Source organism: Lepidochelys olivacea (assembly GCF_965140295.1).
Source record: "Lepidochelys olivacea isolate rLepOli2 genome assembly, chromosome: 10".
In the NCBI taxonomy this organism is placed as follows: Eukaryota; Metazoa; Chordata; order Testudines; family Cheloniidae; genus Lepidochelys; species Lepidochelys olivacea.
The window spans coordinates 61,277,416-61,292,755 of NC_140420.1; the positions used below are offsets into that span (position 1 = coordinate 61,277,416).

Consider the following 15,340-nt stretch of genomic DNA (forward strand, 5'->3'; position numbering starts at 1 on the left):
AGCCACCGCTCTCCGCTCTACCTTCAGAGCTGGGTGCCCAGAGAGCAGTGGCTGCTGGCCAGGCACCGGGAGTGGGGGCTGGAGTGTAAACTACTACAGACAAAAAGAAGGCGGCATAATCAAATATGTTTGAGAACCACTGAACTACAGAACAATAACGTTCAAACAATGCACATTTCAGGCAGCATGCTCAGCAATGAGATGAAAGCCTCAACATCAACTGACAGTCAGCTCTACCAAACAGAGTCACGACTGATTAAGAAGCAAAATGAATGACATAATCCCTTTCTTCCCTGTTGGAAGGCAAACGTGGGTCACATTTGATCTGCTTTAGCTAGATGATGTGATCTCTCATGAATGGGTTTCGTAGGCACCTAAAGCCACCTCTCGTTTTATACACAATATTAGATCAGTGCACACACCTTAAAGGAAGGCAATTAGGTCTGGGTACACTGATTTTCAGTTTACCAACAATGGTCTTAGATCTGCATATACACTAGGGATGTTTCAATTCTAAACAGTATATTCAACAAATATTACCTTTATTCATGTAATAATTTGACGTAGTGAGGTGTGGAGTTATTGGAACCGTGGTGATGTGTAAAAATAGTTTAGTGTCTGGGTCCTACCTGGGATTAGAATTACCATACATCATTTATTTCCCCATTTTTGGAATTAAATTTTAGAGTAAATGGAATGAGATTTGAACTCCAACACTGGTTCAGTTAAAAGCTTCTTGCTGGTTTGAGACCAGCCCCCTAGATAAAGATAAGCAGGATAAAGAGTCTTATTCAGCTGAAATGCAGAACATACCACTAAGTGCAGTACTTTGCACTCCTTGAGAACTCTACCTCCTAGTTTACAATATTCTTTAAAAATAGATTTAACTATTTTGTAGTCTTCTGAAAGTGCTTTAAATGTAAGGCATTTCCTTGTCAGCATCAGCTATCTACAAAGATTACTGTTCAACTAAGAAATATGAACAGAGCTCTCTACATTCATACATACTTTACAAGCATAGTGTTGGCTGACGATCCAATAAAACTCATCCATTTAAATATTTTAACAGAAATTATATTCCAAATATCAGATCCTGAGCTAGTATAAATTGACATAGTTCCACTGAAGTCAATATAAATATAATGATTTACATTAGCTGAAGATCTTGCCAGAAATTTTCAACTAGTTCCAATCAGCAGCTATGTTTTTGGGCAATGCAAGAGTCAAAGTCCACTTTTTCACTTGGAACTACAGCGACCAGTATAAACCACTAGATGCCAAGTGATGGATTGTGGTGGAGTTTATTGGAATTTCCAAAGCGAAAAACTGTTTTTCTTTTGTTGTGTGTCATATGCACCTCAAACTATATTTACAGAACAGAACACTACTGTTTCTTTACTAGTTTATTCTTCCCTAATTCTGTTAGGGAAAAAACCGGTATTTACATTAATTGTGCTGTTATGTGGCAAGCAACACATTAGAGTACTTAATAAATGATACTTATCACTCACATGATTTGGAAAGAGGATAAAATTTGGATAGTCACATTTTTCCTTTTATGAATATTTATCTAATTATTTCTCTACCACCATGATGCACCAAATATATTCCACTATCTAAACATTTTGTGCTTTCAAGTGTTATGCCATTTCAATTAACCAAAACTGATTTATATGAAAGACGGGGACATATTTCCACAGGCAGATGAAAATCCCATGTGCTACTTGGCTGTATGAATGGCTTATGTGGGGAAGCACTAGAAGCATTAACATATATAAACAGACATTTCCCTTCAACTGGCACACTACTGTTGAATTTTGTACACACTCTTAGAAATAAAGCATAGGATTATTTAAATATTGAGCTGGGTCAAAGAAAAAGTTTTGTATAGCATAAAACAAATCCATGCTTGTAATCTTAGAATTAAACCTCCTAAAACTTCAGGCCTTTGTGCTAAAATTTAAATCTTGGATGGCAAGTATAGATGATATACATGTAGAGATTAAATCATACAATTCTTATATGATTAATTCTTAACCAGTTCATAAGGAGATAAGAATTACTATACCAGATCAGACCTACGGTCCATCTAGCATCATGTTTCTGATGATAGCTGGTAGCAGATGTTTCAGAGGAAGGTGCTAAAAAACCTGAAGACATGTATGGGATAACCTGCCTATAAGGCATGTTTCTTCCTCACCCCCTCAGTTAGAGGCTACCTTATACCCTGAAGCATGATAGTTAATAACCCTATTTTAAAAAAATAATCCTTATTAGTGTAACTCTGGATCATTTTTATTTATGAGAAATATTTTATTCCTCCTGAAAAGGGTATGTTGTACAAAGGGACAGCCATTATATTATTATATCAGCAATAGGGAAAATAATGGGCCTAAGGCACATAAAGTTGCCAAAGGAACATGAACTATCTATTCAACTCTTTTGGATTTTGCAGCAAAAGTCCTCTTCAAACAGGGCTGACCATTTCAATAATCTGTTTTAATTCCTTTCTTTTTTTTTTTGGTGTTTATTTGTTTCTTCTCTTTTACAGCCATCACATGCATAGTAAGCAGAGGCGGATTAGGGGTTTGTGGGGCCTGGACCAGAGCAAGTGGGGGCGCCTCCCCACCTTGTCTGCCTGCAGTCCCCCCAACCCCTCCACCGTGCTCCTGCTGGGGAGTGGGGTTGGGTCACGGGAGCTTGCCCCACTCCCCAGCAGGAGTGCTGGGCAGGCAGAGCAGGTCAGGGTATGGGGGCACCCATTTTTCCAGGGGCCCCCTAATTGACTGGGGTCCATGGGCACAGGTCCCATTGGAGCAGTGGCTAATCTGCCACTGATGGTAAGCACTGTTTCCCCTACATAGCAAACAGCAGAACTGAGTGACTGTGTATTTTATTTTATAAAAATAAAAGGTGTGTTTAAAGTTCTTGTTTGCCTTCTTTCTCAATTTGGTGAAGTCCTCCTTATGGACTGTTTGGATGTGGAATAAAGCATAGAAAAACAATGTGCCTTTTCTTTGTTAACATATTCTATTCAAAAGCACCATCATACATGTCTATTATCCTTTTCAAAGGCTGCCATTGATTTTGATCCTTTCTCTGTAATATGTGTTAAATATATCAACAAAAACTGGATGGCATGCTAATAGTACTTGCAAGATCTGTTTGCAAATTGAGCTTAAAAACTGATTTCTTCAGTTGAACCTGACATAACCCCTGTCCCCGCTCCAAAAAAACCCCACAGACCAACCAACCAACACTCCCTTTCCCCCATGTTAAAATAATGTTAAGGTTGCAAAATCAAGTACTCAAAAGTTAGGAAATACAAAGTTGCCCATGTAAGGTTAATTTAGCCCCCTTGTGCATTATGATAATTTTTGATTATAAAATCACATGCTATTTTTTCACAGGACCCCAAATCCTCTGGGATTTTTATGTTTGTATCTTTTCAGGCATTAAGTTTTGGGGTCAAATCACGTAGTGTGGGATTTTCAGACACAAATGGCAGTTACTTGCCTCACTCCCAGTAATTTTCAATGTCATTTGTGCCTTTGAAAATCTACCCTGCAATGCTCATCATCTTTATCTGACTGTGATATATTCAGTCACATTGATGACCTACATTCTTTATCTAGTCATTTAAGTTGGTGATGAATGGGGGTGGGAGGGACTGGAAAGGAGGCTCTCTGATGAGATGTTCATTTCCTAAACATGGATGCCTACAATGAGTAAGCCTCACGTGGGGCCACAGATCACTTTTTTAGTGGACAAATCAACGTGCATGAGCCCCAGCATCAGAGTCAAGCATGACAGTAGTAGAACAGCACTTAGTTTAGCAGCTGCCAGAAATTTTGGCTGAATCAGCTCTGAATCTGAAACATATAAGAGCTGGCCAGGTTCACTTTAAAAAAAAAAATCAAACAGCTTGCCCAATTCCCGTTTGGAGACTGCCATTCTATCTATCTCCATGAATTGGTCATTGGTCCTACCCTACAAGCAGAATGATTTGGCATGAAGGGGTGATTCCTTTTACTCATATTTTTCTCATTGTTATCTGCTAATATGTACAGCAGTGAGGATTTTCTGGGACAATCTGGTTTATGAGCCCAAGAATGGCAGCTTTATTTCCATATACCCCTTAGCAGCATTAAATCCTCTGAACAAATGTTTATTGGAGCTCCCTTCCTGGTCTGTGGTGACAAATATTTGTAGCAAATCTTCAAGAACACCAGAGACCTGCCAAGTTCTAGTGATGTGCCCAGGATACTCATATTGGCCAGGTAGCAATCATGATCTTCAAAAAGCCTCATTGTTGGCTTAATTTGGGTTAATTAACATTTGGATAAATTAGAGGGAATAGCAGATATCTAATGAAGCTATTTATTGATACCATACTGTTGCCTAGTGACAGCCAAAATAGGCATAATGAGGAGTATAAAATAAGCAACTGGCTGTGATGGTGCACCCCATAAGGCTTTATGGAAATATGCTTATGAATTTCTATATGACATAACTAGAATATATTTTATGCTATATATGCCATGTAACATATCTCTGTAAAAGTTATGATCTACTGAACCTATTAATCCTATTTGTATGCATGTATCATTTTTGTATTCAAAGTTATGAATATTGGCTGTGTATGGGCTTGATTCTTAAATAGCCTTTCTAAAGCATTTAGTCAGCTTCTTGAGAAAGGAATGTGCAAATTAAGAACCCAATCAAGCAGCATTTAATGAACAATGGATGTTGGAAGGTCCCAAACCACATAAGAAGTCTTCCTGGAGACATTCAAGATACCATGTGGGCAATGGCTGCTGCCTGTAAAAACTGAGTCATGCATAGACATGTGACTTGCCCATAAGACTCCAAAACTCCATCTTGTAGCTGGACTTTGCATAGGAGAGAGGTCTCCACCCACATAAGAATGTCTATTTAAGTCCATGGGAGATCCCTCCATTTTGTCTTCAGCTGGCTAAGGAGATTTGGGGAGGGGGGGGGAGAGGCTAAGGATACCTGAAAGAAACTGGAACAAAGGACAGTAACTACAGGGGGTGTGACATTGCTGGCAGTCTGTAAAAGGAAGTTTACTGGAATTCCTCTAAGGGGGAGGTTTTATCTGTATTCAGTTTTCTTAGACATAGACTTGTGTGTTCTATTTTATTTTGCTTGGTAATTCACTTTGTTCTGTCTGTTACTACTTGGAACCACTTAAATCCTACTTTCTGTATTTAATAAAATCACTTTTTACTTATTAATTAACCCAAAGTATGTATTAATACCTGGGGCGGGGGGGAGAGACAAACAGCTGTGCATATCTCTCTATCAGTGTTATAGAAGGGGAACAATTTATGAGTTTACCCTGTACATGCTTTATACAGGGTAAAACGGATTTATTTGGGGTTTAGACCCCACTGGGAGTTAGGCATCAGAGTGTCAAAGACAGGAACACTTCCTAAGTTGCCTTCAGTTAGTCTGCAGCTTTGGGGCACATGTTTCAGACCCTGGGTATGTGTTGGAGCAGACTGGAGTGAGTGTCTGGCTCAGCAAGACAGGGTGCTGGAGTCCCAAGCTGGCAGGGAAAGCTGGGCAGAAGTAGTCTTGACACATCAGTTGGCACCCTCAAGAGGGTTTCTGTGATCCAACCCATCACATCACACTGACTATATAAAAGTGTCTTTCAAATGCACACACTACAAGTCGTCCTATTCAGCTTGAGCTTTGGAAAATCCACAAGGCAATCTGCAGTAGCATGGCTGATGTACAGTTAGGTTGTGAAAAGGCATATTTCAACAAACTGAATGAAGTATGGAGAGCAGACAGTAAAAAAGAGGGAACAAAGGAATTTTCACTCCAAGGATGGAGGTAGAGATTTGAATAAAGTAAACAGACTCCAACTTTGGCCCAAAGCTTAAACCTACACAGGCAAACTTGTTTACAGTGATTAGAGCTGGGTGAAAAATGCAAGCCTTAATTCCAAGTTTTAAATGAATTCATTCTAGCTCTGCTCAGACCTTTTTTGTGTCCTTTTCCCATGAACATATGAACAATTTACTTTAGTGATGGGCATCCATAGAATATTCATGCCAAATTGTTTATTTGATAATCCAAATAGGAATAAAGACGATACTGTGACATATCTGACCAATCACAAGCAAGCAACAAAAGTCCTGTCTTAGAATATTCACAATCAATCCATGAAGTAAAAAATTAACAATATTTGTTGAATAAATACAAATATTGATCTGCTTGTGGCTATTCTGTGGAGCAGAAAATAAGGCTACATTTCTTGAATAAATTGTCTACTGTGAATTACTCAATTCTAGTATTTTAATTTATGGGAGAAATTGGTATAAAGTTAATAGCTAGAATATTGTAATGAGGGCATAAACAAGTAAGGGGTGCCTAGCCATGACAGGGAGAATACTGTAGTTAGTTCTTACAAGTAGAGAAGTGGATTCTAGTCAAGGAAGACAGAGGAGAGGGGCTCTGGCAGCTTGTGTGCACAGGAATTTGGCTCCTTATAATTTCTTGGGTAGTCTTTAGTCTCCTGAAACTTTACACCTTAGAGAAAATAAAGCTTCTCTTTTATATGGACACATGGTACCCATATTATCCACCTCACATAGGAAAGTTATTCCTGGATAAAAAAAAGAATAGTGCCAATATTTTACATATAAAAGGGAATATCCAGTAGAGATTATTTTTCTCTAGAATGGGGGGGGGGGGCAAGAGGAAGGGCAGAGATTAAACACTGCTATAATACAGTGTCAAGTATTTGCAATATCCTGAGTGGTTTGCAGAATTCTGTGGTGTTACTGATAAATGTTCTGAGGTTCTCTCATAATAAAGAAGATAATGTGTATCACCACTGTACATGGAGGTTCACCAGATAATATTATACTTGTTATTGTCATGTTTTGAATGACATTCTTAACAGAGGTAATGGACAGATATAACTCAAAACTGGATCTTTAAATTATTATAATTTGCTTCAATTTGGATGTATTTTCTGCAGAAATGCTATTATGTGGTTATATAAAGTGTTAGTAAATTATGAAAATATGGAAAGAGTAACAAATGTCACAAGAGCAAATACTATCTTAATATTTTTCATATACATGTAACAAAAATCTGCTAATATCAAATAATAACGTAACACCAGGCCTGACTAGAATATATTAAAACTATCATAAAAACAAAACCTTGCCTGAAATAAATTTCTCTTTCAGTTATATTTTCTAAAGTAAGTCAGAGATTTGATTTACTTTTCAGAATCCTCAATTGCCTTTGACAATAATAATTAAGTACATTGTATCATACTGTGGCATATAGCAATCCTGCTGAAAAATGGAAAGATACGGATATACTCCTTACTAGACACTAACAGGTAATACATTGTACTGAGTGGTCCTATACTCAGACTGATGTCATTGCCAGAAAACTGCAGCATCCAGCACAGCTGGCTTAACTGGCTGGTGAAAGATTCCCCCCAATGTGAGGGAGTCCTTGGGATATGTAACAAAGCTATAGTGGTTACAGCCCACCCCTTCTCCTGACCCCCAGTGGGGGTGGCATAGCCAAGGAAAGGAGGTATGGCCATGACATCTCAAACCCTGGCGATACCTAGCTGCAGGAAACACCGGTTGGGTTTGGGGCAGTCAGGCTTAAGTTAGAGTAGCCCTGAGGCTGCTCTAACTCATGCTGGAAACTCACCAATTCTCTGGGTGAACCTAGGATTACAGGATGGAAGGCCATAAAGGTAGTGTAAAACCAGGCACAGGTTATACACAGCCAAAGTTTGAGGTCTAATATTGAACTATAAATAAACTTTTGAATACTAAACAAAAATCAGACTAGTTTGCACTGTGTTAATGAAAGATAAGCCAAGAAGAGATTTCTCTCTCTGAAGTCTGTGAAACACATGGTAATAGCTCAGGAAAAATCAAAAACCACAGACAAAGTATATGAACACAGGCAGATTTTAGAAATTGATTTGCAAGGAAAGGAAGTTTTGAAATTAGGTAATAAGCAGTTCTAGTCAAAGGGGCTTTTTCTATGCACAGTAAAACTTTTTTCCTGATAGGGTTTGATTCTGGTATTTTATTATTTATTAACAATATTTTTATTATAACATATTAGTCTAATGCCTGCTGCCTTACCCAAACACACACACACACACAAACACTGGCCGTTACAGGAATATACTTTCCATATACATCATATTGATGAATGAGGTGACACCAACAAATATAAAGGCAATGTAACATTATATATATAGTTATCTAAACAACATTTAAACACATTTCATTAGAGTATCATTATTAAAAAGGAATTTGTTTTAATGGATTTTCCCAGCTTAGCTCTTCTTTATCTGTATATCCAGAGCACAAACCAAGAAACTTCTGTGCTGATATACTAAGTATAATGCATAGTAATATTTTCAAACCATCCCAAACTGCACATAGATTCTTGTCTTCACACACTAAAATCCATTCCCTTATCAGCTACCTACAATATCTGGGTCCAGTATTGAAATGTTACTACCTAATTTAGGGCAGCCATTTCTACATTTAAGAGTTCCAGTTGGTAATAGAACAGGTACATGGATACCTAAGCACTCATTTAGACTGGATCCCTTAGCTTAAGTACTTCAAGTTTGAAATTGGTCTCTTTAGTTGTTTGTGACAAAGTACACATGTGATGATGACCCTTCCCTGCAAGCCAGTGCGAAGACAGTTTCCCATCAGCTGCCAGGGGAATGCCCAGTATAAGCATATGATAATGTTTTCCTTGGCAAGACCAAGTTTTTCAGACACACCTCATGACCTCCTTTTGGGTCCCTTGTTCCTTATGTTGAATTGATTCTCACTCAGCAAGGCATTAAAGTCAAGACTTTCAAAGGCAAAAATAGTGGTCAGGCTCCTAACTCCTATTGACTAGCACTGAGAGTTAGGCACCTACCTGCCACCTGTGCCTTCGAAAAATCTACTCCTAAATGTCATTCTTTCAAAAATGAGGTCTCTTTTGCTGTACATTGCACAGGAAAATAGGTGTTTAAAAGAAAATTAAGAAGAATTTACTATCACAATGGCTATAATTATTTTAATTAATTTGCCCCAGTTCAATAAACAAAATTGATCAGTTCACCATTAGACTTGACTTTGGGTTGCTCATCCCCACATGAGGGAGTCATAACATAACCAAGATTTCAGTATCTATGTTGTCATTCCAACCAAAGATTTGCTAATTAATGCATTATAGAAGTGTGTGATGGGTACAACAAATCTTGACAGACGAAATAATCTCACTCAATAGCATGTCACAAAGTTAGCCAAAAAACTGTTGCATCTTTTATACTCACAAATAAAATTTTTCATCCCATACTGGATTCAAGTTTCCAAAGATAGTTTTAGTTCTCCGTTTGGTTTTGCCAACTTGTACTGTAACGTATGGATCACTTGAGCCTGTTTTATCCTTAGCTTGTAAACCCTGAGCACAAACCACTGCAACAAAAATGAAACAAACAGGTTTTACCCTGAAGCTTTCATTGCTAAGGACCACATGCAACCTCCCCCCCCCCCCCAAAAAAACCCAACCAAACAAAAAAAAAAACACACAGTATAGGGAGTCTTGAAAAGAAAGGCTAATAGGAAACAAAGGAGTGCTGAAGAGAATATCATTTTAACTTCTGTTAGCTGGGGACTTGATGCAGAAATTATTGGGTGTGTTCCATGGCCTCTGTTATGCAGAAGGTTAAACTAGATGATGATAATGACCCCTTTTGCCCATAAAAACTATGAATCTAGCTAATGTGCAATAATCTAAAGATTAACTGCAGAGTTTATCTACTATACAGTGTGTATGATACAAGCCATGTATTTTCTGCAACACTGCACTGTAAGCAATGTAATGTTACAGTCTAATTCAAGTTCAAGTCTTCTGATTCCCTGCACAGTAGGAAAAGCTTTCAAAGCTAAGAAAGGAGTTTTGCTTGTACTGGCAGAACTTTTGTCATGAGTTTTGGAACTAAACATGGATATCCTTAATGAGCACTTCACCCTATCGGTCCTCCTTGGCATACTTGGGACTAAAATAGTGTAATACTATATACAATACTCAGCCAGTCAAAAGCCTTCAGTCACAATGGAGAGACTGCATTCAAGGAAATTAACTGTAACTGTCATTAGCCATGTATGTTGTAGCCATATTAGTCCCAGGATATTAGAGTGACAAGGTGGATGAGGTAATCTTTTATTGGATCAACTTTTGTTGGTGGAAAAGACAAGTTTCAAACTACACAGTATTCTGCTTCTGTGTACTCAAAAGCTTGTCTTTCACCAACAGAAGATATTACCTCACCCACCTTGTCTCTCCATGAGCTGTGTAAACATTTCAGAGTTTATGATGGCTAATGTATATAGACTCTGCAGTAAATATAAATACATATCACTCGCTTTTCCCTCATAATTCATAAACACTGGAAACCTCTCATTTGAATGCAAAATTGTCAAAAAACAGAATAACCTGCAGCTGAAAAACTTGTCATGGCTGCTAACATCAGTAGAGATTTGTTTTATTATTTTGACCACTTTGTTTAAAATATCTTGATGGTACCATTTGGTTAACATATCCTGCTGTCAATCCCATGGGATAATGAAGCTCACTGTGTACTCAGAAAAGTGACTGTATAAAAATGGCACTTTCTGAGCCAGCAGATCTGCTCCCTGTGTGTGTTCAGAGTCAAATCTGCTGACTTATGAAAAAAAGTAAGTTTTCATTACTGTCAGCCCTGTAGAACACCACAGCTCTGGGGATTCAACTGCATTTGCTTCTGCTAGGCACTTCACTGTTAGCAGAAAGGGCACTTTTCAAAGTCACAAATGGCAAGCGGGCACCCAACTCCCACTGACTGTCAAAGAAGTCACATGCCAGGGTGCCCTTGGAAAATCTCCCCTGGAATGAACTAAATTCCAGTTGCAGGGTCACCTTCATCTGAAGAAGTAGGGTTTTTACCCACAAAAGCTTATGCCCAAATAAATCTGTTAATTTTTAAGGTGCCACAAGACTCCTCATTGTTTTTGTGGATACAGACTAACACTGCTACCCCTCTGATACAGGGTCACCTGTGTAACCCACTTCTGTCCTCAGTTAGACCTGTGCAATCACACTGAACATAAGAGACTTGCACAGGTAAACCTAAGAGCATAAACTGAGGGTAATGGGGCTACACAGCAGTCACTGAGGGGAGGATTTGGACTGCGTATCAGAGGGGAGCCTTTGTTTCTGGTGATGATTCATGAGCCACAAAGAACTCTCTTGGATTCTCAAATCAGGTTCATTGTTTAGGGCTGGCAGGTAGGGAAAACAACAGCATTCATCTTCTTACTTGCAAATTGAGTAAATTTGAAGAGGGAATAACTGAGGCATAATAAAGGTGGATTTACACAATGCACCATTTTACAAAGTAATTTTGCCAAGTAGAATCATACTTTAAAGGGCAAATGCTGCTGGCATTCTCTGTAGCATGGTATGAGACCAAACAATGGAAAATCCAGAGCAGACATGATACACAGCTTACTTGAGGTGCTGCTATGCTGCTGCTGATCAGAAGCCAGAGAAGATTCTGAAATACCTCAACAAGCCTGCCTGTTGTGGGTGCATTGGAGCATGGCTAGGGGAAAACAGTTCAAAAGAAGAATATAGGGCAAGACTCCATTCTTATGGAAGGGAGAGAAGATAATGCCAGGTTGTTGAACCTGGGAAAGAGGTATCCAGAGTTTTGTGGCTTGGGACTGAAGCTAAATAATTTCCTTGCAAAGAGGTACACAGTGAATTACACTGTAGTAACACTGAGTAATGAAACACAAACTCCCAGGTGGGGGTACATGTCTACCCTTCCTATTCCAAATTATTAGAAGCACTTGAGTCTGCCCTCTGCACTTTGCAGGAGCGGAAAGGTGGCTATTCTATTTCCAAACCAATTAACCTATTTTGGTTCAGTTTCTCCATCTGAAAATGGGGATAAGAAGTTTCTCTCACCACACAGAGTGGTAGGGCTAAATCCATTAATGCTGTAAGCTCTTTGAGATCCTGAGATGGAAGGTGCTATACAAGTGTAAGACATTGTTATGGGTTTGTAGGATGCCTAGCAGGATGTAGTGCATGTCCATGAGTGAGAATCTTAGGTTCCACAACAAAAACAATAAGAAAACAACAATATCATGAGAATAATGCTGTTACCCTTCCACAAACATTTGTATAATGTGAGTCTCTGTATAGTGGATGTGCAAAGCCACAGCTGTATACACAGAGGGCTGTGCTGCAGTTCCAGCGACCCAGCAGAAGCAAGATATCTAAAAAAGGTTTGTTGTCCACTTTTCTGGCTCAGTAAGTCTCCTCCTGCATTTCTGCCTAGCTTCTACTTTCTCCTCCCAGCCTGGACCACTTAACCTCTGTCTCTCCTCATCCCATTATTCTCCTGGCTGCCTTTAACCACCCTGGTCTGCTCCCCAGTATCTGGGGCCTGATTCCCAGCTCTCTGAAGTCAGAATCTTTCTACTGATTGCAATGGGCTCTGGATCAGGCCCCAGGTCAGGATGCATCCTGTCCTCTCCAGGCAGATATGACTAGAGCTTTGCTGTCTTCAGGCAGGTCTCTCGGGCTCCATTCACACAAGTTCCAAACAAGGAAAGGAACCATCAAGAAAAGATGCCTCTCTTTTCCTTTGGGGGGTTCTAGTTCTGTGACCTGGTGTGTCAATTAGGGAACATTCATCTAATGGCCCTGATTCTACACCATTAAAGTTCATAGGAGTTTTGCCACTGACATCAATGAGAGTAGGATCAAGCCCTTAATGGCTAAACTAGTTTTGTACCATCTGGTGCAGCTATTTTTGTATCTATCATATCATCCTACACTGTGGGTAAAGTATGAATGGATTCACTTATTTCCTCAGTAGCACATTAAGATAATTTCACATCTCTATGCTGGCTGTGCAGTTCCACTTAATTCACAGGCATAAACAGTAATAAGGACAGTGCTGTAAGACACAGGAATATGCATGTGTTTGGATCTTTGATCCACTGAAAAAATACAATATGTGCTCAGAATACTATTGAAGGTATATTGCGAACTACATTAGAAAAACCCACCATATTGTGTGTAAAGAACATCGATCACATGGGACTAAATTAAGCACAGAAGTCTGCAAGTTGATCAATGGGTAAAAAAAAAAAAAAATTATACCTGTTCACTAACACATGCATTAATGCTTAACAGAAAGCAAAACTTGTTTTCTTTTATTGTATTCACAAGTGAGTGGTGAAAGCTGGAAGGGGTTTTAAAGCTTATCTTCTGATCCCCTATGACAGTACATCAAAATCTTGGAGAAGAAGGCAATGCATAATTCACTTTTAAAATCAGAAAATGGATTAGTTTTAATGACATTAAAGTTAAATTAAATTAATGTTCAATCTAATCAAATTCAAGGGCATTTAATGTTTCACATCACTAATTTTTAATTCTTTACACTTGTAGTGAAGTTATTTCATGCAGTAGTACCATATGCAAGGTGGTCAGTTTGTGCAACCACCTATATTTAAGTTTCCTGTGCTGACATTTGAATTCAGAAACTAAAAGATATAAGCAATAAATTCCTGAGCTTTAACACAAAATGGGAATCTTTGTGAGAAGCTGGCCAAATTCAAAGGTGAAGAACAGTTAACAGTTTTGAGCAGATGTGTTAGATAAATATCGTTTAACTGGAACACAATCTTACTCAAACAAAAAATGGATGGGGACTCTCATACCAAAGGAGTTGGAATTGTTAGTTTCTTCGCATTTCAGTCATTAAAAACACATCTAGGAGATCAACTATAACCCTTGAAATTGATCAATACTAGCAAAATCTCAAGCACAGGAGGTGCTGATAGGAGGCAGAACAGATGAAAAAAGAACAGTTAGTTATCTTCCCATCCTAAAATAGAAGGAGTTATTTATGTCTGAAGGAAATATACATTTATTTTACTGACACCGTCTATTCAGAGTAAAGGATTTGCCATGACTATCACTCAAGCTTCCAGTTAAGAGGTTATTGAACCAATCATTTATAGATACCCTGAGATAAAATTTAACACGGAATTTCATCTTGGAGTCTATGAACACTAACTTGTAGCAATAGGACTGGGGATGAAAGAGCTTCTTTCAACTAGAGAACTTTTCAATATGAAAAAAAAATCTCTCACCTCTGATGGTTATTTTTGCTGACCACTTGGATGTCCCATCCAACACACTCTGTTTTGCTGCCTTTGTGTATTGCACAAAATCTTCTTTGGAAATCTGGAACATTTCCTGGATCACTTCAAATACCTCTGGTCTATTTCTCTCCCTAATCTTCATTCTTTCCTTCATAGCAGTAATAATATTCTGGGTCTTATCTTCTGCACCATGTTTAGAACTCTTCTCTACAGCTCCTGAGTTTTAAAATAAATGAAGTGATCGATGTATTCAAAGAAACATTGGAGCAAGTGACTTATCACATCATCATGTTTGGTTTTCACTTCTATAACCTCTAGCCAATATTAGGTACAATGCTGGAGTACAGCTCTTCCAAATATTATAAACTAGAAACCAAGGTGCCATCCCACAACAGAAAAAGCATTTGGGAACTGCTGTGCCATCCACTGGGATGTAATTCTCTATACTGAAGGTTAGGATTGTAATTTTACCTGAGATTATACTGATGAGTATTTCATATTTTGCAATACTAGGTGATGAATGAGTCTTAAGTGGCCTCTATAATTGAGAAAGAATGTATGTCAAATGACTCTGTGGTAGGGAAGTTGTCTGTCTATATTGAGTTTTCAGGATCTGACCCTGTCCGAAAAACATTGCTCTTTCGGATACTTCCTTTCTGAGCACTTAATATAACAACATTTATATTTCCTTTTTTTGTATAGTTTCCTTAGCGAATGAGTAAAATTCTACTTGCTAGGTAAACTGATAAAAGAAGCTAGAAGGAATTCCATGCTGAATGGGAAACCCTGATTTTCAAGGCACAGACTATTTGGTGTATTACAGTTGCCAAATATTATAGCATTGCATGACAATTATAAATTTAAGACAGTCACTGTTTCCCATTACAAACCCCTTTTATCAGAGAGCTGATAACTTGACCAAGAAATATGAACTGTTTCAGATGCTTTCAGGACAACTCAGGAGGTAAATCCCAGAGTTTGCAGGTACTGTATACACTGGAGTAAATTTCTCCTCATCCCCTCATGGCAGAGCATTTCCACAAGACCATATCCAAAAGCCACATAAGTCAGGCATCATAGGC

The 15,340-nt window shown here is 38.4% G+C and overlaps 1 protein-coding gene across 2 annotated transcripts in view; it reads right to left on the reverse strand.

Annotated features, from left to right (window-relative positions):
• UNC13C (unc-13 homolog C) overlaps positions 1 to 15,340 on the reverse strand; it is a gene marked incomplete at its 5' end in the record, with an annotated part of 390,158 nt that overhangs the window by 236,033 nt on the left and 138,785 nt on the right. For both annotated transcript variants that reach the window (XM_084641195.1, XM_084641194.1), the window contains 2 exons: positions 9,365 to 9,506; positions 14,247 to 14,474. In XM_084641195.1, coding sequence (XP_084497321.1) covers positions 9,365 to 9,506; positions 14,247 to 14,474 — 370 coding nt within the window. The remainder of the gene's footprint in view (positions 1 to 9,364; positions 9,507 to 14,246; positions 14,475 to 15,340) is intronic.